This window comes from Aspergillus costaricaensis (genome assembly GCF_003184835.1).
Source record: "Aspergillus costaricaensis CBS 115574 unplaced genomic scaffold BO79scaffold_41, whole genome shotgun sequence".
NCBI classification, from domain to species: domain Eukaryota; kingdom Fungi; phylum Ascomycota; class Eurotiomycetes; order Eurotiales; family Aspergillaceae; genus Aspergillus; species Aspergillus costaricensis.
Window position 1 is genome coordinate 148,647 of NW_020291841.1, and position 22,654 is coordinate 171,300.

General features: G+C 52.1%; 10 protein-coding genes across 10 annotated transcripts; 4 read left to right on the forward strand and 6 right to left on the reverse strand.

Moving 5' to 3' along the window:
* Positions 1 to 14: 14 nt before the first annotated feature.
* On the forward strand, positions 15 to 732 carry BO79DRAFT_202917 (PRKRIP1 family protein; the record flags this gene model as incomplete). Its single annotated transcript, XM_025681677.1, has 1 exon — positions 15 to 732. The coding sequence occupies exon 1, from the start codon at positions 124 to 126 to the stop codon at positions 730 to 732; it is 609 nt and encodes a 202-aa protein (XP_025535208.1). The 5' UTR covers positions 15 to 123.
* A 109-nt stretch (positions 733 to 841) lies between these two features.
* BO79DRAFT_181191 (chaperonin-containing T-complex subunit CCT3) lies at positions 842 to 3,004 on the reverse strand. Its single transcript, XM_025680137.1, has 6 exons — positions 2,824 to 3,004; positions 2,694 to 2,760; positions 2,417 to 2,625; positions 1,751 to 2,341; positions 1,062 to 1,699; positions 842 to 1,008 (listed from the first exon to the last, which is right to left on the reverse strand). The coding sequence occupies exons 1-6, from the start codon at positions 2,846 to 2,848 to the stop codon at positions 913 to 915; spliced, it is 1,626 nt and encodes a 541-aa protein (XP_025535209.1). The 5' UTR covers positions 2,849 to 3,004; the 3' UTR covers positions 842 to 912.
* A 154-nt stretch (positions 3,005 to 3,158) lies between these two features.
* Positions 3,159 to 4,107, reverse strand: BO79DRAFT_275685 (uncharacterized protein; the record flags this gene model as incomplete). The annotated part of the gene is made up of 1 exon (XM_025687692.1): positions 3,159 to 4,107. One exon carries the CDS (start codon positions 4,105 to 4,107, stop codon positions 3,373 to 3,375), a length of 735 nt encoding a protein of 244 aa, XP_025535210.1. The 3' UTR covers positions 3,159 to 3,372.
* A 684-nt stretch (positions 4,108 to 4,791) lies between these two features.
* BO79DRAFT_202921 (putative Zn-dependent hydrolase/oxidoreductase family protein) lies at positions 4,792 to 6,226 on the reverse strand (the record flags this gene model as incomplete). The annotated part of the gene is made up of 4 exons (XM_025681678.1): positions 6,028 to 6,226; positions 5,921 to 5,965; positions 5,227 to 5,862; positions 4,792 to 5,170 (listed from the first exon to the last, which is right to left on the reverse strand). Exons 1-4 carry the CDS (start codon positions 6,165 to 6,167, stop codon positions 4,792 to 4,794), a joined length of 1,200 nt encoding a protein of 399 aa, XP_025535211.1. The 5' UTR covers positions 6,168 to 6,226.
* A 579-nt stretch (positions 6,227 to 6,805) lies between these two features.
* BO79DRAFT_290550 (bifunctional AAA family ATPase chaperone/translocase BCS1) lies at positions 6,806 to 8,458 on the forward strand. The gene is made up of 2 exons (XM_025688901.1): positions 6,806 to 6,969; positions 7,041 to 8,458. The coding sequence occupies exons 1-2, from the start codon at positions 6,817 to 6,819 to the stop codon at positions 8,379 to 8,381; spliced, it is 1,494 nt and encodes a 497-aa protein (XP_025535212.1). The 5' UTR covers positions 6,806 to 6,816; the 3' UTR covers positions 8,382 to 8,458.
* Positions 8,459 to 9,022: 564 nt separating this feature from the next.
* Positions 9,023 to 11,015, forward strand: BO79DRAFT_275695 (uncharacterized protein). Its single transcript, XM_025687693.1, has 2 exons — positions 9,023 to 9,780; positions 9,827 to 11,015. Exons 1-2 carry the CDS (start codon positions 9,104 to 9,106, stop codon positions 11,007 to 11,009), a joined length of 1,860 nt encoding a protein of 619 aa, XP_025535213.1. The 5' UTR covers positions 9,023 to 9,103; the 3' UTR covers positions 11,010 to 11,015.
* Positions 11,016 to 11,719: 704 nt separating this feature from the next.
* BO79DRAFT_181200 (extracellular serine rich protein) lies at positions 11,720 to 12,970 on the forward strand (the record flags this gene model as incomplete). The annotated part of the gene is made up of 3 exons (XM_025680138.1): positions 11,720 to 11,809; positions 11,901 to 12,036; positions 12,120 to 12,970. Coding segments are annotated over 3 exons (1,077 nt in total), but the record flags the coding sequence as incomplete, so codon positions are not given.
* A 128-nt stretch (positions 12,971 to 13,098) lies between these two features.
* Positions 13,099 to 14,850, reverse strand: BO79DRAFT_240537 (choline transporter-like family protein; the record flags this gene model as incomplete). Its single annotated transcript, XM_025685038.1, has 2 exons — positions 13,099 to 14,510; positions 14,563 to 14,850. 2 exons carry the CDS (start codon positions 14,848 to 14,850, stop codon positions 13,158 to 13,160), a joined length of 1,641 nt encoding a protein of 546 aa, XP_025535215.1. The 3' UTR covers positions 13,099 to 13,157.
* Positions 14,851 to 15,095: 245 nt separating this feature from the next.
* Positions 15,096 to 18,087, reverse strand: BO79DRAFT_211402 (putative GTPase activating protein (Gyp3)). The gene has a single exon (XM_025683018.1). It carries the CDS (start codon positions 17,666 to 17,668, stop codon positions 15,323 to 15,325), a length of 2,346 nt encoding a protein of 781 aa, XP_025535216.1. The 5' UTR covers positions 17,669 to 18,087; the 3' UTR covers positions 15,096 to 15,322.
* A 2,083-nt stretch (positions 18,088 to 20,170) lies between these two features.
* Positions 20,171 to 21,993, reverse strand: BO79DRAFT_240539 (cytochrome P450; the record flags this gene model as incomplete). The annotated part of the gene is made up of 6 exons (XM_025685039.1): positions 20,171 to 20,266; positions 20,334 to 20,337; positions 20,385 to 21,121; positions 21,177 to 21,295; positions 21,348 to 21,588; positions 21,718 to 21,993. The coding sequence occupies 6 exons, from the start codon at positions 21,991 to 21,993 to the stop codon at positions 20,171 to 20,173; spliced, it is 1,473 nt and encodes a 490-aa protein (XP_025535217.1).
* Positions 21,994 to 22,654: the final 661 nt, after the last annotated feature.

A 22,654-nucleotide genomic window follows, 5' to 3' on the forward strand; every position in this document is an offset into this window, starting at 1 on the left:
CTACTAAACACTCTCACATCAGCCTCCTCTCTAGACCAAGAGGCTCATCAATCTCTTCTAGACAAGCGCAGCCAATTTACCCTCCCACTCTTACATCAATATATACAAATAACCGCATCCAAAATGTCCGAACCAGGCCCCGAATCAATCCCTACCAGCGCAGACCCGCGCAGCAAACGTCCCACCAAACGTCGCGCCGTGACAGCACTCGACGAACACGCCACGCAAATCGAATCTCTTTTCCGCGACCCCACAAAAGAAATTAAGCTTCCGGACCCCTCCAAGCAACGAACCTCGACATCGCTACCGCCGCCGCCGGAGATTGTCGCCAACGTCCAGGGTTCCTCTGCTGGTGCGGGGTCGGGCGAGTTCCATGTCTACAAGGCGAGTCGGCGGAGGGAGTACGAGCGGCAGCGACTGATGCAGAGCGAGGTTGATAAGGAGAAGGAGGATAAGGAGTGGGAGCAGAAGCGGGAGGAAGCGCGGAGGAAGGATGAAGAGAAAACGGAGAAGAATCGGAAGAAGAGGGAGAAAAGGAATGCGAAGAAGGGGAAGAAGGGGGGTAGTGGGGGTGGTGCTTCGAATGGGGGTTTTAAGATGGCTGTTGATGAGACGGGAAAGAAGGTCGGGGGTGGTGCTGATGGGGATAAAAAGGACCGAATTGAGAATGGGGATGAAAATGGTCCTGAGGAGGTTGCTGAGGTGCCCGGGGTGATTATTCATGATGACTGAATGGAGAAGGGGGGTGTAGTATATACGGGCTACGAAGGAACCGGGGCCTACGGAAGCTAGGGATTGTACAATATGAAGATACCCATTGTAATTTTTGGTCTAGGATATTCATACAAGAAGTCCAAATGGTAATCGTGCAGCATTATGTACGCAGTTTTATTTCGGTTCGTCTTAATTGATTTAATCATCTCCACCACCGACACCGAGACCGGCACCGGCCTGCTGAGCAGACTTGCCACTGCAGATATCGTCGACACGGAGGAGCAAGCATGCGGACTAGAGAGACAGTCAGTTTGAGTCGATATAGAGTAGGATGTACTTGTGCTCACCTCGACAGCGGTCTTGATGCTCTGAAGCTTAACCGCCTCGGGCTCCCAGACGCCATACTCCTTCATGTCCACCAAGGCACCGGAGTCACCGTCCAGACCCCATGTGGTCTGGCCCTCAACGTGCTTGGCCCTCATGCGGGTGAGGACACGGATAGGGCTGGCACCGGCGTTCTGTGCCAATGTTCTGGGGATAACCTCCATGGCATCGGCAACAGCCTTGTAGGGCCATTGCTGGACACCCTCAATGGACTTGGCCAACTGGCTCAATCTGACAGACACGGCCATCTCAATGGCACCACCACCGGGGGACAGACGGGGGTGGAAAATGACGTTCCGGGCGACGGCCATGGCGTCCTGGAGGTTCCGCTCGATCTCGTTGATGATGTCCTTGGAGGGGCCGCGGAGAAGGATAGTGCAAGCCTTGGGGTTCTGGCACTTTCTGAGGAAGGTGAAGTACTCGTCGCCAATCTTCTCGATCTCGAAAAGTCCGCACTGAGTTCCAACGTCGGACTCCTGGAGGTCGTCGACACGGTTTACGATGGTCGCACCCGTGGCTCTGGCGATACGGTTGTTATCGGTCTTTCTCACACGGCGGAGGGCGGTGATGTTGGCCTTCACCAGGTAGTGCTGGGCAAGGTCTGGGAAGTGTTAGCAAGTCGAATGCCTGCAAATAGAAGTTGGATCCATACCTGAAACACCCTTCTCCGTAATGACAACGTCAGGCTTGAGGGCGATGATAGCATCGCACATGGCCTTAACCTGTTCCTCTTCAATCTGCAGGATACGGTTCCAGTCGTCCTCTTTGGTAATCTCGATGTTCGTCTGCGATTCACCCTTCTTGTATTCCAACGGGCAGTCGAGCAGCAGAACACGGGGGTTCTCTATCCTCCTCCGCATCTTGGGGTGGGTGATGTCCTTGTTGACCATGACACCGTCGATAACCTCACTGTCCTCAATCTGACCACCGGGAATCTTCTCAACACGAGCGTACCGCTTGATGTCGACCTCCCGCTTTCCACCACCAGCATCGAAAGACACGGTCCGGACAGCCTTCAGAGCAAGGCTGCACATGAGCTCCGACCACCGGGAAACGAACTTCGTGCCGATAGACGACTGAATGAGGGTGTACATAGCCTTGTCATCATCAATATCAACGGGTATCGAAACTTCCTCCACAATGGCAAGGGCGTCGGCCAGAGCACGCTTGAAAGCCGAGATGATGACAACGGGGTGAATGTTACGTTCGAGCTGGGGGAGGGCCTGAGCGAGCATCTCACCAGCTAGTACAGGTTAGCGAGTCATCCCATGAAATATCAGGTCCATCATGCGATAAGCACGATTCAGCCAGCACATACCCAGAATAATAACAGTCGTTGTTCCATCACCAACTTCCTCGTCCTGGGTCCGACTCAACTCGATCATGCTCTTCGCAGCGGGGTGCGACACCTCGATTTCTCTCAAGATAGCGTGTCCATCGTTCGTCAAAACAATACCGCCCATGGGGTCGAGAAGCATCTTCAGCATAGCCTTAGGTCCCAGACATGACCGGATAATATCCGCGACACTGTAATGCCAGGCCCCGTGTCAGAAGTGCCGGAAGCGGGGAAGAGTGGGAGGGGATCAATCACGTACGTCTTCGCAGCAGCGATATTAGACAGCTGGGCTTTACGACCAACCTGTCTCTCACCAGCATTGGTGTCTAAAGAACCATGTTAGCAATCAGAAGCCAGGTTCCGGGCAGTTCCCCTCGATTGGGACATACTCATCACCACCACCGGTGCTTGCATGATGGCGGTGGTTTGTTGACTTGCGTCGGAAAAGGAAGAGAGAAATTCAAACGGTCCCTAGGAAAAGATGGAGTAAACTCCGGAGCCGATCGACAAGCGGTCAAAGATAGGGGCCTTTTTGCTTGTGGAGGGGAACTGGAGTTGTTTTGTTGCCCGCCGTCCCCATCAAATTTCCAGCGCACCTTTCGAAGTGGGATTGCGGACAAGAAGAGCTCACCGCCACCATTCTGCTTTGGGTCTAGTGCTATCCTTTTCCCCCTGATCTATCTACAGAGAGCATCATCGCATGCCATGGAATCGAATAGTTCGCGCCCTCTCTTCCTTTGGGTCTTAAAGAGTAATTCATATCATTCAAAAAATAAAAAAAAGCTCATCTTGCACAGATGCTTTATAACGCCCGCTATCCAGGTATTCCCTTTGCACCGTATCGCCAAACTCCTAGGAAAAACAACCCCAAACTTTTTACTCGTTTCCCCAAATGTTCAAATGATTCAACGACACAAACCCGACGTTGAATAACCAGATCACTTCTTCAGGAGCTTGCTTAGCTTCTGAACACTCTTGCGTACCCGAAAACGCACATGAGCCCGCATATGCGTAATAAGAGACAAATTCCTCTTCCGAGGCTTCGAAGAGACCTTTCCGACCTCCTGCTTCTGGTCTCTGCTACCATGTGAACCAGACTCGGATAGGCGGAATCCAAACTCATTGACCCCCAGTCCATGCAGACTGCATACACGTGTGCTGCCTGTCGAATAAGCGTTGAAACTATTTTCACCCGAAGTCGCATGATCAAAGTGCCAGGTTCTCCGATCATAGTGCTGTCTGTTGCCAGTCCACTGTCGTGGAACCAGAGGCCAGGTAGTGTCGTCTGGTTCGCCGTCAAGCTGTACCGACTGGCGCCATTCGTGGACTTCATTCATCTCTTGGTCTGCTGAGAGTCGAGCCATCATGTTTTTGAACCAGGTTTGCGCGTAGGGATTAGGGTGTACAGGTCTGGGGTCAACCCCGGAATTCGGATCCCGGTCGTGCAGTAGTTTGCGTATTCGTTCCAGCTGTATTTGACGCATGTTGTGTTGGAGATGCAGTGGTAGTTGTGCTAGGGCGACTTCGTCGAGTTCGTAGAGTACTTCCTCTTCGTCGTCCATGGATCGTCTGCGCTCTTGTGGTTCCCATACGTGATTGCTCGTCCAGGTGTCTGAACTGCTTCGCCAGAAATAGCTGGCATCTTGTGGGCTTTGCTGCATTATGGTAGCCATGGTGGTCTAAGTTGTTTGCTGACGTGGTGAGAGCACGCGCTGGGGATGGGGTTTTGGTCGGGGAAGTGAGAGGCTGAGCAGTTGGTGAGATGGGGCCAAAAATATATGTACGTGATAGATGAATTCAGTGAGATAGATAGAGGCGACCGAGCTGATGAAACTTTGAGTCATTCAGCAAAATTGAGACGAATATGGCTCCTATTGACGTCAATTCAGTTTTGTGGAAGCGGATCATTCCCATGTCACCTTTACTGCTAAACGGGTCATTGCCTCCAGTAGCTTTTTAAAGAACAGCTGCAATTGGTCATCTGGTCTGGGGGTACGATCATATTTGTTTGCCTGGTCTAGTAATGGAATAAGGGAAACGCCGTATGCACCTTGAACGCGTTGTTGGTGCAGGGTCATTCACTGGCACGCTCCGTAAATAGGCCCGTGCCATCACATGGGTCAGAGCCTCTTTTTGAAGCCTTGCACTCGATAGGAGCATTGACTATTTCGGAGGGTTGATCTAGAGACTTATCACATGTATAAAAAAAGACGGTGAGGGGAAGAAAGATTTGTATGGATTATAGAGTTGTGAGCGTCTATCCGGGTGCACGCACAATGATCAACATGCAGCTATCGTACAGCAATATTAAAGTAAGTATATTAAGTACCCCAAACTTTCCCAGGCGCACATGACCATTAGAATTCCCGACTTTCGCCGATGTCACAAACGTCAAATGCCCCGACCTCTGGATAGCTATACTTGGTGAGCGCCTCCTTCAATTTCTTTGGTGGCTCAAGGACATCTTCATCTGTCAAGACCCAAGTTCCCCAATGAATAGCCATGGCTCTTTTGCATTTGGTATCCCGGAAAATTTGCACTGCATCATCAGGGTCCGCATGCATAGGGCTCATGAACCATCTGGGTGAGTAGGCGCCAATCGGGATCAATCCGAGGTCAAAAGGCCCCCGGAATTGACCAATTTGTTTAAATGCGGGACATGAGGGGAAATCGTACTCCGGAGCATGATCATCGGTACCGGCAGGAAGCATTGGCACATTCCGATATCCTGTGTCTCTATATGACAATCTTAGTTAGATAATTAAAGGCATCTCCTCGGCAGTTATACATACCCTGCAAACCACAGCTTCCGACCTCCAGCTTCAATGCCCCACGACGCCCACAGGGTCTTTGATCGATCAAACACACCCCGATTGCTTGTGTGCTGCGAAGGCAAGCAGCTGATGCGAGCTGTGATGTTAGACTGGTTTGAACTCTGGCCCTCACCGGCACCGGCCTCGGTGACTGATTCATGCGAGGGTGAAAGAACAATGTCTCGCTCGTCCCACCAATCGAGCTCAGTCATTTTGTCTATCCCAATGCTGCTGAACCATGCTTTATTGCCAAGGGGTGCAAAGAAGTGACAATTGGGATGGCGTCGCGAGATTTCCATGACAGTTGGATGAGAGAGATGATCGTAATGGTTGTGGGAGATTACAACCGCATCGATAATTGGGATGTCCTCGATGTGGCATGGCATCTCAGTGAAGCGCTTTGGGCCCATGAAGGAGACCGGAGAGCAACGGTCCTCAAATACCGGGTCGAACAGAACTCGTAGGCCATTGGGGAATTCGACGTAGTAACAAGCATGGCCAAGCCATGTCGCCCGCAGACCAGCTGTTTCCCGATCAGGCAGAAACTTGGGCTGCTGAACAGGCACTGTAGGAGGCGTGACGTCTGGGAACTTGATTTTCCCCGTTATGATTCCCCTTCAATGCAGATGTCAGAATTGTATACTAAACATCTAGGAGAAGACTTGCAACTTACCCCCACATGCGAAGAGCGTTACCCACTGTCGGAGATTGCCATGAGCTGCAGGAATACATTAGTAACAACATACTATCATTTTTTTGCGATAGCTACAAATGACATACTCCCAGGGGTTTTGAAAGCCATTTTTTAGATGGTGGGCTTTCTCCTTGACATCCTCGGGCCCCTCAGAGGCCGGGGAGAGAACAACGGCTAGGGAGTAGAGGGCTGCCGACGTTGAAGCTGCGGAAGTAGCCTTGGTCATGTTGCGTCTCTGTGGGGATGACAATCTAGGTGCAGAAGTGCTGCCCTGTCGGAAGCAAAAGACGCCTCGCAGGAATGCTCGCATTGTCTTCAAGAATCGAGGGCGGGGAAGGTTTTATACGAAGGTTGGTGGCGGCTGCCTTAACAATGAAGATAAAATGGGTACTCCCGCCCGTATATCTCAAAAAATATGATAACTCAACCTACTCTAGCCCATGTGAGACTTTGCTCAACGCAGTCCCCCTTTTGGTGAATAAAAAAAGAGGAACGGCGATGACGGTGTAAAGCCCGTTATCTCCGGGGCGGAGTGATGACATCGCCGATGTTCTGCCTATCTCGTATAGGTTGTGTTGTGGCCTTTCATGAAGACATCAGGGGCTTAGACTACGTAGCTCTACTGACGCCTAGTGTACGATAATCCAAGGTGTGATATTATTGGACTGGGATGCGTAGACAATGAAGCCAGGGCCATCCCTTTTAGAGGTCTTAGCACTCAGTGACGGGAGGACTTCCCCATCTCCGATTGCCCGTGAAACCCCGACCGATCTCGGCCCGTCATAACTCCGACTCCCCGACAGGAACAATTGCGGACATGTGCTCAAGGAATCAGACAACTGTAGGTGGCGGTGCATGATTGTTCTTCTGTTGGCATGGACCCCAATGGACCATCAAGTACTCCAGGGCTGCCTTCGCCTGGCGATCTGATTGCGCAGCAACGGAAAGATGCCATCCAAGCAGCGGGGCAGCCTACAGGCGACGGAGGCCTTCTCTCCCAGCTAACCAACAATCCTTTCTTCACCGCAGTAAGTTCCTCAAGCTGTCGGAGCTATGTCTGCTGCCAAACCCAATCGCTAACAGGTAGTTTTACTCATAGGGATTTGGTCTTGCCGGACTGGGAGCCGGAGTCAGTCTCGCACAAAAAGGCTTCCGCCATGGCGCCGCTCTCCTCCGTCGGCGCATGCTTGTCGACGTCGAAATCAGCATCAAGGACGACTCTTACCCGTGGTTCCTTCACTGGATGACACTATACCAACAATCGCAGCTTAATACGGCCCGCTCCGCTGCCAGCAGGTCTGGTTTCATGGAGTCCATACTACAGAGGCTGACCCCCGGGATGCGCCACCTCTCGATTCAAACGCAGAAAGTCGAGCACAGCAATGGGGCGATACATACACATTTCGCGCTGGTGCCTGGACCCGGAAGACATGTTCTGCGCTACAAGAACGCGTTCATCTTCGTCAATCGGATGCGAGAGTCCAAGTCTCAGGACCTACACACGGGCCGGCCGTGGGAGACCATCACTCTGACCACGCTTTATTCGCATCGACATGTGTTCGAGGACCTCTTCACTGAAGCGCATGCGTATGCCGCCAAATCTCACGAAGGCAAGACATCCATCTACAACAGCTGGGGCACCGAATGGAAGCTTTTTGGGCAGCCGCGGCGAAAGCGTCCGTTGGAGTCGGTGGTTCTCGACCAAGGAGTCAAAGAGCGAATTGTGGAGGATGTGCAGGACTTTGTGGGCAGTGGCAAATGGTATCACGACCGAGGTATCCCCTACCGCCGTGGTTATCTCCTCTATGGGCCCCCGGGAACGGGTAAGAGTTCGTTCATCCAAGCCTTGGCGGGCGAATTGGACTACGACATTGCCATCTTGAACCTCAGCGAACGGGGACTGACGGATGATCGGCTGAATCACCTTCTGACGATTGTTCCGAACCGAACCCTGGTTTTGCTCGAGGATGTAGATGCTGCGTTCTCGAATCGCCGGACTCAAACGGACGAGGATGGTTATCGTGGAGCCAATGTTACATTCTCGGGTCTTCTGAATGCTCTGGATGGCGTTGCAAGCGCCGAGGAACGGATTATTTTCCTCACCACCAACCACGTTGAACGGCTTGACGAGGCGCTAGTCCGACCGGGTCGCGTGGACATGACGGTGCGTCTAGGCGAAGTGACTCGCTATCAAGTCGGCTGCCTCTGGGACCGGTTCTACGGAGAGCTTGACCCGAGCGGCACCAATCGACAGGTTTTCCTCGATCGGCTACAAGAATTAGGGCTGATCGAGGATGAGAATGGTTTGAAGGCTGATCGGACGAAGAGCACCAGCGCTGCTGCTTTACAGGGCTTGTTCTTGTACAACAAAGGCAACATGGAGGGAGCAATTGCTATGGCCGAGGGGCTGACATTCCGTGTTCATGACGAGGGTATGTAGTATGAGCGATTAGACTGTATGATAGACTGTGCCATGTATATTAGTTGAGTGCCAGGACATGTGAAATATGGCCAATGACATAGCATAACAAATTCTACTCAAGCTGCTGTGAGAGTTTATGGGAGTCAGTCATCCTGTTATCTCTATGTCGTCGGGGCTGTGCCCTTTTCGGTAACCGACTATGCTTCACCGATAGGTGATGTTTCGAGTAAACAGAGAAGTAGAGCCCATCACCTTTCGTCACCGTACCCCGCGACCACAAACCAGTCACAGTTACTGCTTATTAGCTTCAGCGCTTCCCTATACCGAATCATGATCTTTGGCATGGTCCGAAGCGCCGGGCTGAGTCCAGCCACATCGTGCCCGCTGTCCGATCCAGCGAGATGTCGAGGCTAAGCGCCGACCCAAGCAATCAAGTTTCTCCCACTACGGTGCATATTCTTCACGCTACTGCAGCCTCTCTTGTTCGGACCCTTGCCGCCGTCGATGCACTATGCTTTGACTATTCTGGATAGATCGGGGTCCGTGCCTGCCAGCTGGGCTTGATGTTGGTGGGCGTCTATACAGGTGAGCTTATATATACGTAGTATACTACCACCGTTGTTCCAAGGCCATTCGAAGCACTTTTGACATTTCATTTCCTTTATTAAATAAAATAATAGAAATTAGCTTCAAGGACACTTTTATCTATTTAACCAAGACTGAGGAGCAAGTCCATCACCATGAGTCAGTTCCAACTCTTCCCATCACCCTCGGATAGCAGACCTTCGAAAGAATTGCCAAGAGTACCAAAAAAGCCAGCCATAAAGACACATACAGAGATGCGACCCATGGAGGAGATACGTGACAAGAGTAGTCCTACAGAAGCTGTGATCTTCAAACTTATTCAGGATACCCATACTAGTATCAGACCGCCGCCAAAGGCCATGTCCAGGTCGAACCCAATATCCATTCCAGACACAATACGAGAGCGTGAGACGTCCAAATCCCTACATGACCGCCACAAGCGACCGGCAGAGAGAGTTGGCTCTCCTTCACACTCGGTCAGATCTGCTTCACTCCAGAGCAGCTTACCTGCGGCAGCTCCAGTGGTGCCAATGAAATCAACATTCCCTCGATATAACTACGACCTTCCGACGAACCAGCAGCAATACTACCCGGAGCCTTCATTCAACTCACACTGGGAACTATCCAGGTCTGAGACAGAGACACCACCTCCGGAGATAGATCGCGCCCTTGGACCCAGGACAGTTCCCGCCAGCGTGCTGAACTTTCCTGCCGGTGTGCTTGATCCAGTGGAGAGATATTCTACGCAGGAAGAGCTGCAGAGTCTATGGGAAATTGCCAACGGCCAACGTCCACGAAGCCTGCCTGGGACCTTTAATCTGTGTGTTGATCGGTATGTACATTCCCTAAATTTACTATGGCAGATCTGACCCCTACAGGATCGACGCTAATACACTTACTTTCGGAGACCCCAAATCACCGTTCTATACACTGCGAGCTACTTCAGCAAAAGACATATCGATCATCCGAAAACACCCCTCTAAGCACGACAGCAGCGTCCCCGTAATGAACTTAAAGCTCGAAGACAAATCTCGCCGCCAGTCTCCCTGCGATGGCCTGGTTTCAATCCTCTTCCCGCGCCTCGCCGCCATCTTAGCGATAGACCAAGCCGCAGAGGTGGCAGAAGAGCTCCGCCTCTCGCCCTTAGAGGCGACCAAAGCAGAAGTAGAAGCACTCAAGCGAGTAGCGGCTCAGGAATCCTGCAAATTGCTATGGAACCAATCGAAGCGAGTGTACGAGCTTCACCACCCCGCGCTGTGCAAGCAGCAGCCTCCCGCGCTGGTTGGTGCTGCTGGCATTCCTCTGTCGCCAGTACGCTCGAAATATTCAGGCGTCCTACACATTACAGTTTCCAGTCTGCCCAAGGAGGGGGGATGCAGCCAACCACCCACCATTCTGATTACTACCCCTCTGCCAGCCAATGCCGTTGAGACGGGTGCCATGGCGGCTACGCCTCGCACATCCACGCTTCCGCTGACAGATGCCGATGAGCCTTTGGCGTCGTTGGATCTGAGGACTATGACATTGTCGCTAGCTACGGGGTCAATTGTTGCGACGATACCGTCGTTGTATGCTGTTGACTGTCTCATTTCTGCGCTACTGACAGTGGCGTTGTCTGATGAGTCTACAAGGCCTGTTCTTGAGGGACTCAAGTTGTATGACCAGGGGCTTTCGACACCCCCCTTTTCAAACTCTAGAGAGGAGATGATCACTGCCCTAGCGGAGCAGGAAGATGCTAAGGAAGGTAGCCAGCTGTGGTCCAAGGTAAAATCTCAGCCCAAATCTGATGATCGAAGGGAGTACCACTTTTGGAAACGAGAGCCCAAGAAGCCGAAGACCCAAAAAGTCATAATAGAGGAGTTCGACATGGACAAGTACGGACGATACCAGGGCGGCTCACGGGAGGGCGAGGAGCTTCCGCGGATTACACGGGGATGTTTGCGAGTGTTGTTCTGGGGGTTCAATGTGGTAGTGCACGGACTGACGATGGTTGTCAAGGGGATTGCTTGGATGGTGGTGAACCTGACTCGATGTTGTGCCACTGATAGCCATATTTCGTAGGATGAGTTGGATTATACACCTATGGTTTGAAGTAGATTGCATTCCTTGATGTCATGATACTCGCAGGGATTTTGTAGATGAAGTCAAGAGCCAAATTGTGATAAGAATTTCACTACCAGCCCCCGTCAAGCGTTAGTAGAAAGTTAATTCGAACAGATGCTGATCTGTAGAAGGGTATGGAAGATGCTGTTGGGTTTGTTGACTACACTGATCTACTACCGTAACCAACAGGTTAGCCATGCTGCTAGTACTATCAACCATCCCCAATCAAGTGATAACCCCAATTCCATCCCAAATACCCTCCACGAATATCAAATCAAACAAATTAATGAGTTCTGAACAAAAACAACACGAACCAGCAAACACCAGTACTATTCGAAACATACCTCCCTCCCACCCGTACCGTGTAGCAAAGAAAAAAAAAATCAACATGATACATTCATACATACCCAACTCACATTCCAGACCAAACCTTCCACCACTCCATCGATCATTCGACACACGATTTTCCCCGATATCATTGCCTCAGGACTGGAATTCAAGGGATGTTGCCACCCTTATACCTACCCACATAATAAAAACCATACTCCGTGTTTAATAAAATGTCTTAGATATATAGAGAGAGTATGAGACACGACAACTTCACCTAGTATCTCAACGACCAACGACCAACACCACCAACTCGACACCAAGAATACGACTACATCAAGATGCACAAACTCCTCTTCTTATCCACACTCTCCCTCGCGGCAGCTACATCTACCACTACTAATGGGGACTTGGGGTATTTGCAATGCGCTGTATGTATCCCCTATTTCTCTCCCACTTTCTCACGTACAATTAATATAGATCTGGAGCTAATGAATGAATGAATGAATGAATGAACGATAGTCCTCCATCGCAGAAACCTACCCGCGCAGCGCAGAATGCACTTCCCCCTCAGTACTAGACTGCTTCTGCAACGCACCGTTTGATCCGTCCTCGCTGGACCGGAAGACTTTGGAGAGTTGTGCGCATGAGGGTGTTTGTACGTCTATCTTCTCCCCCACCCCTTTTATGTTCTATGAAACAGAAAACCGGGGAAATAATGCTAATGAGGAAAAATGATAGCACCATCCAACATCCCCGACTACGTATGCAGCGACACCGACGTCCCCATTGATGCACGCAAGGGAAGTAGTCCCATGATGCGGGTTGATACGACCAGCTCTGGTGCCAGTACGGATGGCAACGGCAACGGCAACGGCAATGGCAACGGAAATGGCAACGGGAATGGGAATGGCAACGGCAACGGAAATGGCAACGGAAACGGCAACGGCAACAGCGGCAACATATTCACACCCCAACACTCCAACTACAAGGCCTCAAAGCGCGCATACGCACCACCCTCCCCAGACCCTAACGCCGACACACCCTCACCCGACACAACCACCACCACCCAAGAAGTCTCCTCAGACGACTCATCAGAAGACCGCATCGAAGCGACCACCAAAACCAAAACCGAAACCAAGACCTCCGAAGCGCGCATCGAAGCACCGGCGACCATAACCGAGCATCACGGGGTACACATGACAGACGCTACGAACCCAAACGTAGTATACAAGATGTACACGGAGACCGTGACGGACTGTGCGTGTGAGCATCCAGCCGCTACTGGCGATGCGCATGCCTCGGAGTTGAGATTGGAGAGTGGAACTGCCGCTACTGCTGCTGCTGATGCTGCTCCTACTGGTACATCAGCAAGGCTGTTTGGAACACAGGCGGCGGAGACGTCAGGGGCGGTGGTGTCGTCGTCGTCGGTGGTGATGTCGATGCCTAGTGGGGTGGATGCGAGTCGGGTTGATGGGGTGAATAATGGGACTGGGGCGTTGTTTGAGGGGGGTGCGAGTAGGGTAGGAGGAGGAGGGGGAGTTGGGGGATTGTTGATGGGGGTTGTGGTGGGGGTTGTGGGGGTGGGTTTGGTTCTTTGATCTGTCTGTCTGTCCATTTCATGAATGAACTTGTTGGGGAGGATAGAGGGGGAAAGGGGAGTGGGGGTTATGTTATGAGTATGATATGTGTAGTATGATTTAGTATAGTTTAGTATCGTCTCTCTTTATATCTGAATGGAAGTTGATACTGTCAAGAACACGAAATCCTCACTGCTGTTCAAGCATGAATCGCCTGCTGCACCTTCGGATACAACTGCACCAAGCGATAATACATCTCGGAATGATCATGTACCAAGACCTGCGGATCCCACGCCATAGCAGCAAAGATCGTTTCAATGCCACTACTCACCGGCGTCATAAAGATCTGACAGATCTGCAATCCAATTACAAACGCAAAGGCCATAATGACCGCCGTGAAGTCCCCACCCTGGTTATACCCCGGGTTCGTGAACTGGAGGTACAGATATGCCAGTAGCGCACACACATACGACACGAACACCGAGCCCATCGTTATCACCGGCCCCACCAGACAATCATTAACCAGGGCATCCACGCCACGATCCTTCATCATTTTCCACGTATCCTTGGCAGAGGGGATATATGCTTTCCCGTACAGGGCGATATGGCAGAAAGCGTAGCGGTTAAAGAACGTAACGAGCCAATCAAGCAAGGAGATGAAACAGCCCAGGACCCAGAACCCAATGCTACCGATAATACTACCTTGAGCGGCTTCCTGCTGCTGGGCGATGGAGCACGCCTGCCGGAGCATTTGGATCACGGCGAGGATGAGCGAGCCGAAACTGATGCTGCCGAAGGAGTAGGTGGTGGCGCGCCGGAAGGCGCCGCGCGTTGCACCGTGCGGCATGCCCTGGGGTGAGTTGGCGAAGAAGTACCAGGAGCCATAAACGCCTGCGATGGTGGTGTGCACGGTGTTCTTAAGCCATTCGCTGAACCAGTACATGGCGAAGGTGACGTAGACGACTAGACCAATGACGCGGGCGGTGCTGCAGCCGCCGGAGCCGTTGGGGCAGGCTGGGTTGACGCCGGTGCTATCGGGCTCGTAGGCGACGTAGATAGACACGAGCGTAACAGAGAACCAAGCGGCGAAGGCGACGGCCACTAGGCCGCCGATGGTGCTGACCAGGAACATGTGGCCGTATTGGCGGGAGACGTCTATGGAAACTTCCATCATGTAGGCCGTGAAGGGGATGCGGGGGATCCAGCTGATGAAGCAGACGATAGCGAAGACGCCGAAGATGAGGAAGACGATGCCGCCACCGTATTGACCGCGGACGATGTAGTAGATGCCCGTGGCGAGGGCGAAGATGATGTTCAGGATGCCCGTGACCCAGATGAAGAGCTTGGAGAAGTACCGCGCACCGAGGAAGTAGGCATACGAGAAGGCGAGAGCCACGCAGAGGACGAAGATGAAGAGCACGAGGGTGTTGGTGTTAAGGGAGAAGTCGTTGGTTGCATCATAGATGCCGCCGCCGCTGAAGCCTTTGTATTTCGCATAGCGATGGATGGTCACACCGGACACGGCCACGTAGCCGAGGAACACGGCGATGAACTGCCAGCAGTTTAGTTGTGAAGCTTTGTGTAGAAGTATCGGGTTATCCTACTAGAAGTCCCGCCCAGATGTCATTGTATTTGGGTCGCTCGACTTGGAAAGCTTCGTCAAACCCATATACGGCTTGGTTGTAGGTTGGTGGAGGTCCCTGAGGGGGTCCTTGAGGAGGTTTCGGTTCAGGTCCTCGATAATCGCCGCCATTGTGTTGGTTGGGTGCTGGCTGAGGAGCTTGATTGTAGTTGTAGTAGGCATATTGTTGTTGCTGCTGCGGTGGCTGAGGCTGAGGCTGATCGCCAAAGCTCTGATTAGCGTTGTAATAGCTGGATGCCTGGCCACTCATGACTGCGTGCTGTGAATGCAGAAAAGGAGAGATTCAGAGGTGAAAAACACCTCATTATCTGGAGAGAAAGTCAACGTCACAATCCGGGCAGGAGAGGGTTGCACTGCAGCTCGAGCGCGTCATCGAGGCGGGATCGACCGGCCGCTGTGTTGGCTCCCCACGGATCCTCAAACTTAATTCCTCTCCCTGAAGTCACCTCAAACGAGTGTAAATAATAGAAAATTAGGAAATGAAAATATGTGAATCAATGCCACTCATATATCTAAGCTAATATGCAGTATGTACATGTAACATCGTCAGGCGTGTCGTCAGTCCATCCGGCCTGCGCCCTGAAACCCGCGAGTCTATTAAGATTAAGAGGTCGCAGAGTACAAATAGATAGTCCGGACCAGGTAAACGGTGGACTGACCGGTTCAAATACAATAAAGCTGCTTGGGGGTATCAATAAAAGCCAACCATCACTCCTCAGCTCCTACCGAAATGCATGGTTCCGCATGTGTCGCCACGAATCCCCGATCTTGCGCTCGATGCCTGGGATAGGTGTTCGCGATCGTCCTGGCCACTCGTCTGTCGCTGCCTGGATCTGCCCTTTGTTCCACGCCCGCGACCGCCGCATGTTCTCGTGTCGAACTGCTGCCCGTCGCGCGGCGCGCAGCTCGTCAATGCGGCCTTGTCCAACCCGATGTCGTCGTACGAAACAGTCGTCCATCAGAGTATTGGCGTCCAGCAGCTTCTTCGGCACTGTCTGTACCACCTGGAACACCTCCATTGGATCCGACACTGCCATGATCTCTCGCTCGCACGACTTGAAGATGGCTAGTGACACGCGGAAGAACGTCTTGGACCCTTCGTAGAAGAACACATCCCACACCCGTAGTGTGGTCTCCAGGGGCAACGTCCCGATGAATACCGACATCAGCCAGTTCGTCAGCCCGAGCGTAATGTCCGGCAGCCGCGACGTCACCGTCAGCGCGGGCGCCCGCGAGCCGCCACCGAGCCCGCCACCGATTTTGTTGTACACATGTGGCGACGTCTCCTTGAGCAGCACCATGAGAATCCACAAGTCGATGTTAGCGCCCTCCAAGCTGATCTCGTGCGTGCTTGGGAGATACACCGAGCTGATAATGTGCAGCATCCAAAACGCCTTCTCTTCCGGCATGAACAGCAGCAGCAACCCCGTGATGAAGTTTAGCGACTGCGTATATCCGATCTGGGGGTTGTGCACCGCGAATGCATACAGCACGCGCCGGAGCGACTGGATCATCTCTGTCTCAACCGTCACGGACTCGTGTTTCGGGTTGCTGCTTCCAGCGCCAGCGCTGGAGCCTCCGTATTGTTCGACCGATTCAGGCTTAAAGTGGATGTTATCCGGAAACGTCCGATGTAAGTCGCGTTCAATGTGTTCCTTGTCGTCGTTGCTTGGGGAATCCATGGCCTGCCGGACAAGCTGGTCGTAGAGCCCGGGATTCCGGTTCAGATGCTCATACCCACCAGCGTAGAAAAACCAGGCGGCTCCTCGATACTCCGAAGGAATTCCCTTGCGTACAAACTTTTTGACTTTGTTTGATTTTGGCGGGAAGGAGATCGGATCTGTGATCGGCAGCCGATTTTGGCGGAGCAGTTCCACCCACTTGATTCGCTGGGTCGCGGCAAAGTCGGAGTATGAGCTGTTCCACGCCTCCCACTGGGCAAGCGTCACATGATGGGTAGCCTTTCGAAACCCGTAGCGATCGCGCGAGTCCGTTCCCAACAGGAGGGGCGGAGGCACCACTCCGGGCAGCACGACCTTTCTTTCTTGACGCTCGGACCCGGGTGACTTCAATGGTGTCTCAACGGGTGGCTCTTCAGGTGGAACTTCCTCTTCCTCATGGCGATCGCTTAGTGGCCCTCGTACAGGGGCACTCAGCTCAGGGAGCGGTGGTACAGGCGGAAGATCCTCAGTAGGGTCCATATCGGGCGAATGCTCATCGGAAGTATGACCATCATCGAGCGTATATTCCGTGGGCGGACATGGGCTCCACGGTCTGACTTTCTCGTCGTCATATATATCTGGCGTCCCAGGTTCCTCCGTCACATCGCTAAAACCGTCGAGGTACATGGAAATGGCATCTTCCACACTCATGCCCCCATCTTTTTCACAAGGCCCATCGGGCGTGTCAGGAGACAGGTCGGTTATCGAACTACTCTTGGTGAGAACACTACTGCGCTCAGTTCCGCTGGCTTGCTCGATGCTGGATCGCGATGTCATGGCGGAGTTGATACTAGATCGCAGTGCATCTTCTCCATGTGCGTCTGCATAGCTCCCCGGAGGCACGACGCGAGGCAATGCCAATCCATACGCATCATCTGGGTACCGTTCTCGTGACCGAGGGGGCCGTTGGCGTCGATTGTGCAATTTGGAGGTAGACATGGAGATGCGCAATCCTGGTGCGCCTGGCGGAAGCTTCCGGGGCGGTGGGCGATCGAATTCAGCCTCTCTGGAAGGATATCCCTGACGACGACCTGGTGATACCGGGAATGTTGGCGTACGGAGGGCGGGCTTGCGGGGGACGAAATAGTCATCATCTCTGGGTTGAGGCGAAGGGGAGCGCCATGATGGATCAGCAGCAGCCACCTGTGCAGGGTGCAGTCGCGGGGAAGGCACGGGGGGGCGCTGAGAGGGAGGAGGGCGAACGCCGTCGGCGGTCGAGGGGCGTGGAAAGGGAGGATTAAGTCTCAACGGATCTAGGCGGGGAGGGTTCGGGATCCTGCGTCGGCTGGGGATATCATGCGCGCCTGCAAGGGGCGGATATCGAAAGTCTCCATTTCCTGTGACCATGGCCACGAGATGATAGATCCCAGTTCCCGCTGGACATTGGTCGGTGAGTGTAGAATGGAAAGACGCAGTCGAGGACTGATTTCAGGGGCGAACGGGCGGGCGACAGTTGATAAGGATGGGTGAAGAGGCAAAGGGAGGCGAGTTGAAGAGGAGGAAAAAAGCAACGAGAATAGAGTAAGCGCGTAGAGAAAGACTGCAGGGCAGTGGTGAACGAGTGAAGAGACCGGTCAAGCGGTCGAGCTGCCCCGTCAGGCGCGAAGTGAAACGAGCGGATGGAAAAGAAAAGTGCAGGCCAAGTTAATAGTCGCCCCGGCAGCGCGCGATGCAGCAGTCCATCAACCGAGTCTCACGAACCTGCCAGAGGATCAATCCGAGACTTCATCTCACGACGTAAAACAAGAGCGAGAAGAGAGAGTCAGAAAAAGAGGAGGTGGACGACGACGACGACGAAGAATAAAAAGCGAGAGCCGAAAGGGAAAAGGGGAAAATCGCTGCGGGCCTCGATCGAGTCTAGCGCGTACGATTTCCAGCGAAGTCGTGAAGTTGAAAATTAAAATCCATCCGGTTATTACGGACCCTGTCCGGTAAGCTAAACGCCTTGCCGTGCTAATTTCACAGCTAATTTCAGGTACCGTATTCTGATTACAACTGGTTTGGTTTTTTTACTTGGTACACGATGGGTTTCAGTCTGACGCCAGGATGAGATCAGTCTCACCAACGGCGTTTGAGGTTGATGATTTTCTGTATATGTCTAGTGCAATCAGTCGAGGCACTTGCGGATGACCTCGGAGTGTGGTGCCATGTAGAAAAAGTACGCCAATGCAGCCTGTAGACTTCACAATGGCTTTGCGTTCCTCTTCACCCCGAGACGGGGGTTACACAACGGTTGCAGGGGCGATCTCAAAGAAGTCAGGCAGTCTGCAGAGTCTCGCGCAGTCTCAACCACTTCCATCTATCTATCATCTACAAGGTGCCTATTTCGTCGCCTTGTTGCATAGTACTTTTCAATCATGATAGGTCACTCCTACATACATGTTGCTCCATAGAAGCTGCATCCGCGGTGACGTTATGTATGGGGAGACGCTGGACATCTCTGTCTGTCTCTTGAGCTGCGCCAACCACATCCCTCGCAGTTTGCAGTTGGGAGGGTCCGCCCCGAGCCGTCTGGAGACCGGCTGGATGCATTGCATATCTACCGTTGGATGAAGAAGCGATCGTCCAGACAGGTTGCCTGGATGGCATAACAGTTGATGATGCTCATTTACCAACTGCCAGTTAACTCCAGCAGGTTATTCCCAGTGGTGGGAATTATGACGACGAACGTTGGCAACTTCCTTGGTACGGAAAGCGAAAAACCGGTTTGACACAATACGAACGTACCGGGCGGAGTCGGTTTCAGCTGCCCCTAGTCGGGTCCCACCCGCCGAAGCGCCAAGGTTCGATTCGCTCGACAGCTGCTTGCCCTTTTTGATAGTCTGTTGTCGAACAAACTGTTTTATCCCTTCTGGCCCTCTGGTTTGAGGCCCACCTAGGTTTGTTTGCCCTTCCCGAACCAACACCGGATGCTATCTTTCCGATCTCCCCCTCCCCTCCCCCCAAATTGATGTCGAGCACGATGATTATTAACCGCCATCGCTGAGTGAGCTTGAACAGCATTACTCCGTCACATGATTCTAGCGGGGATCGATCGTCCCGTGATGCTGCCGTGCCCCACCACTTCCTACTGCTTCGGGAACTTTTCCCTAAACCCAATTTGATTAAGTTTGATGCTTCAAGGCACCATGGATAGTACCGCTTCACTCTATTCTCTACTACCGAAAGGCAACCAACTTTGGTGCCATTGGCCGCTGTCCAATCATTCGGGTCATATCTGATGTATCGCTTATCATCTGCAGGTTAGGACTCATTCTTATGATATGAGTCGCTGGGGTGGATATCTCGCATGCATGGCTTAACTTAGTTCACCAAAATTTGGACTGTCAGAAACTCTAAAGCTAGATAGCATCCCTTGAGAGAGATTGCGCTGTCCCGGAAATTCGATGTACTTCAGCTCCGCCGCTTCGTCCTTATATGGAGCAACATGCGAAAGCGAAATTGATTCTATTAATACGAACGGAACCCAAGGATGCGCTTGATGATCCCTTATCGGAAATCAGCACCGCAATTCCTAGTGCGCCCACATTGGGATAATGCCGCCAACTGGTGGGTCTCCTGCGCGTCATCGCCATGACGAACGTGTTCTCGCACAGGAATTATAGTAGATAGTCGGGGCCCCAGAGGGCAGTACATTCGATTGCTCTTGCTTGTTCTCTTCGGCTCTTGACCATGCCGCTTTGTGGCGACCAAAAGGGATGATGCCAAGTTCCCCTTCTATTAAGATTACCGAGTGGGCTTGACCGTCGGACTTCCTAAGAGCGCCTTGCATGCAGGATCCATCGCAGGATCTTATTCCCGACGAAAAGTCATCTCACTTCACCCTTCCATCTGACAGTTAACTGTGCACTATGCCACTCGCGTCACTTTCACGTTCATCCCTTTCTGTCGTACGAACCATGCATTGACCACCTCCCACTCAGCTTCCGGATCATTCAATTCAACCTGTAACAGCCACCCGTCAGCCAGAGATCGCGGAATTACCAGAAAAAAAGAGGTGATGGCAGTGCACATACCTTGTATGCCAAGAGCAACGATGGTATCAGCTTATATATTATCTAACAGACTGATGTTCTTCCCAATGCAGGTTCGGGGGCCGGCCCCAAACGTCAGCGTTGCCCCTAGCATATTCTGCCTTCGTATCTGAAACTCCGCTTCTGATTCATCGTTACCCCGCAGCCAACGCTCAGGGACGAACCTGTCAACCTCTTTGCCAAAAATAGCGTGGCGATGGATTATCCACGGATTGACTCCAACAACAGTCCCGGCGGGGAGGAAGGGGCCGTTTGGCAATTGGAGGCCTTCTGCGGGGACTACCCTCTCCAAGAGGAGTCCCACGGGTGGATGCAGACGAAGAGCCTCCTTGATGACGGCGTCGAGATATGGAAGTTCCTGACTTTGTTTCCATGATACAGGAACGGTAATTTTCCCAGATTGGAGGGCGCTATGCAATTCCTCCTGCAGCTTGCTCAATACCCTGGGGTACTTCAACGTATAGTACAGGATCGCTCGGAGAGAGATAGCAGTGGTATCAGAGCCTGCGTTGACATTGCTGACTGTGTAGGAAAATACCTGGGCGTCGTCGACCACGTCAGGGTGAATAGATTTCGCTTCCAAGAAGCGGGTCAAGAAGTCTTTGTGAAGTCCAGGGAAATCATCTCGCTTACTGCCATCCTGAGACAGCCGTTCATGCAAGCGGTCGCGGGCGAAACGAGCAACAGCTCCTGTTGACCCGCCCTGGATAAGCTGCCAGAGAGGGTTCTTGAGAAAGACATAATCAAGCCAGGGTATTTGACCAATCTATAGACGAACGACCTGTCAAAATGAGGAAACAAAGTGTTGGCATGCAACCCACCTTTCCCGCATAATCGAACGTCTTCTCCAACGACATGATGATACCTTCAACATCACGACCCTGCTGTAAGAACCCAAGTTGTTTGCTGAACGTCATCTCACCAATGACATCAAACGCATCTGCCCATATCAGCTTACAGCCAACAATCAGTGCCCAAAACATATGCCTTACAATACTGCAACCACGTCGAAATATCAAACATACTCCTATTCGCCGCAAACCCATCCAACCGCGCAAAAAACGTCCGTATTGTACTATCCACAAACGGCTCGAACTCAGCAACCGTGCTCATCGAATAAGACGCCGACACGGGTCGTTTTATCTTAGCATGAAAATCCTCGTCAAGGGACGTAAACAGTGTTTTAGTCGGCTTTCCCTTTGCAAGTTGTTGCTGGACGCGATAGAATGCAGTCTATGTATGCATTGTTTATTAGTATATTCACACAAACATACTTCATCCTCCCAAAAATTCAAACTAGAAATAGTAGGAGAAGATTAATGAAAATACCTTCTTATACCCCCTATTAACCCCATAAATCACCTTCAACGCCTCCACATTCCACACACTAACGACCTTCGGTCCCAACCGCACATACTCGCCATGTTCCTGGTGCAGCCGATAATGTGTGATCTCCGCTTTGCCTCGCGCTACATCTACGAACCGCCACAGATTGGTGAGTTTGGCGAGGAAGGGGCCTGGGATGTGCGATACTCCGGGTGTGAAGTAATTCCGGGTGAGGTGGATGATGAGGATTGTTAGTAGGATGGAGGGGATGTGTTGGGAGAGGAAGGCAAGTGTGGTGGTTAGGAGGGCCATGATGATAGCATTGATAAGGGGCTGGGGGATGTGCTAGTAGTAGGATACCAACAGGATGGGAGAATTGTGGTAGTAGTAGTAGTAGTAGGCTACTGATGTAGATGTGATTCTATATAGGTATCTGAATCCCCGCATGAGGGCGGAACGAGTCCCGTTGTTTGGATCTGGTTGCCGAGGATGAGTTGTCGTCTATGAAAACAGTAGTGGTCTTTGGAATTTGGGGGATGAGTTGGTTATACACGTGTTGTAGAGTATAACGGTTGCACTAATCTATGGTGTGCGGGGAAGCCTGTGACGAGAGAGTAAAAAGTGAGGAGGATAATTCGCACCACTGCAGCATATGCACGGTTAGTTGGTCTTGCACTTTGAATGATATCTTGCAGATTTCGGCCGGGAGTAAGATGCCGATTTTGTATTTAATGCCGCTCTCAATATGCATATAGTACCTATCATGGTGATTTAATGTCCTTTATTCTACATAGGATTTCATGCTAACGAAGTCTCATCCCATGCAGTCGTGATGCTCAGACATGTCGTCTGGGCTGGGCTGGGCATCGCCAGGCTGTCCAATAAGTCCAACACTGCAAGCTGATCCAGGCGGATAGGGTGTGCATGTGCCGGTCCAGACGCCTCCTACCCAACATGCTTCTCTAACGGCATC

What these genes read in the sequence shown, in the direction of transcription:
- BO79DRAFT_275695 (XM_025687693.1), top strand. Translation starts at nt 9,104, where the DNA reads ATGAGTCAGTTCCAACTCTTCCCATCACCCTCGGATAGCAGACCTTCG. An exon ending in TTTAATCTGTGTGTTGATCG is followed by an intron (nt 9,781 to 9,826) that starts GTATGTACATTC and finishes TGACCCCTACAG; the next exon opens with GATCGACGCTAATACACTTA.
- BO79DRAFT_211402 (XM_025683018.1), bottom strand. Translation starts at nt 17,668, where the DNA reads ATGGTCACAGGAAATGGAGACTTTCGATATCCGCCCCTTGCAGGCGCG.
- BO79DRAFT_181191 (XM_025680137.1), bottom strand. Translation starts at nt 2,848, where the DNA reads ATGCAAGCACCGGTGGTGGTGATGA. An exon ending in AATATCGCTGCTGCGAAGAC is followed by an intron (nt 2,626 to 2,693) that starts GTACGTGATTGA and finishes CTGGCATTACAG; the next exon opens with TGTCGCGGATATTATCCGGT. An exon ending in GCATCAAGACCGCTGTCGAG is followed by an intron (nt 1,009 to 1,061) that starts GTGAGCACAAGT and finishes CTGTCTCTCTAG; the next exon opens with TCCGCATGCTTGCTCCTCCG.
- BO79DRAFT_290550 (XM_025688901.1), top strand. Translation starts at nt 6,817, where the DNA reads ATGGACCCCAATGGACCATCAAGTACTCCAGGGCTGCCTTCGCCTGGC. An exon ending in ACAATCCTTTCTTCACCGCA is followed by an intron (nt 6,970 to 7,040) that starts GTAAGTTCCTCA and finishes TTTTACTCATAG; the next exon opens with GGATTTGGTCTTGCCGGACT.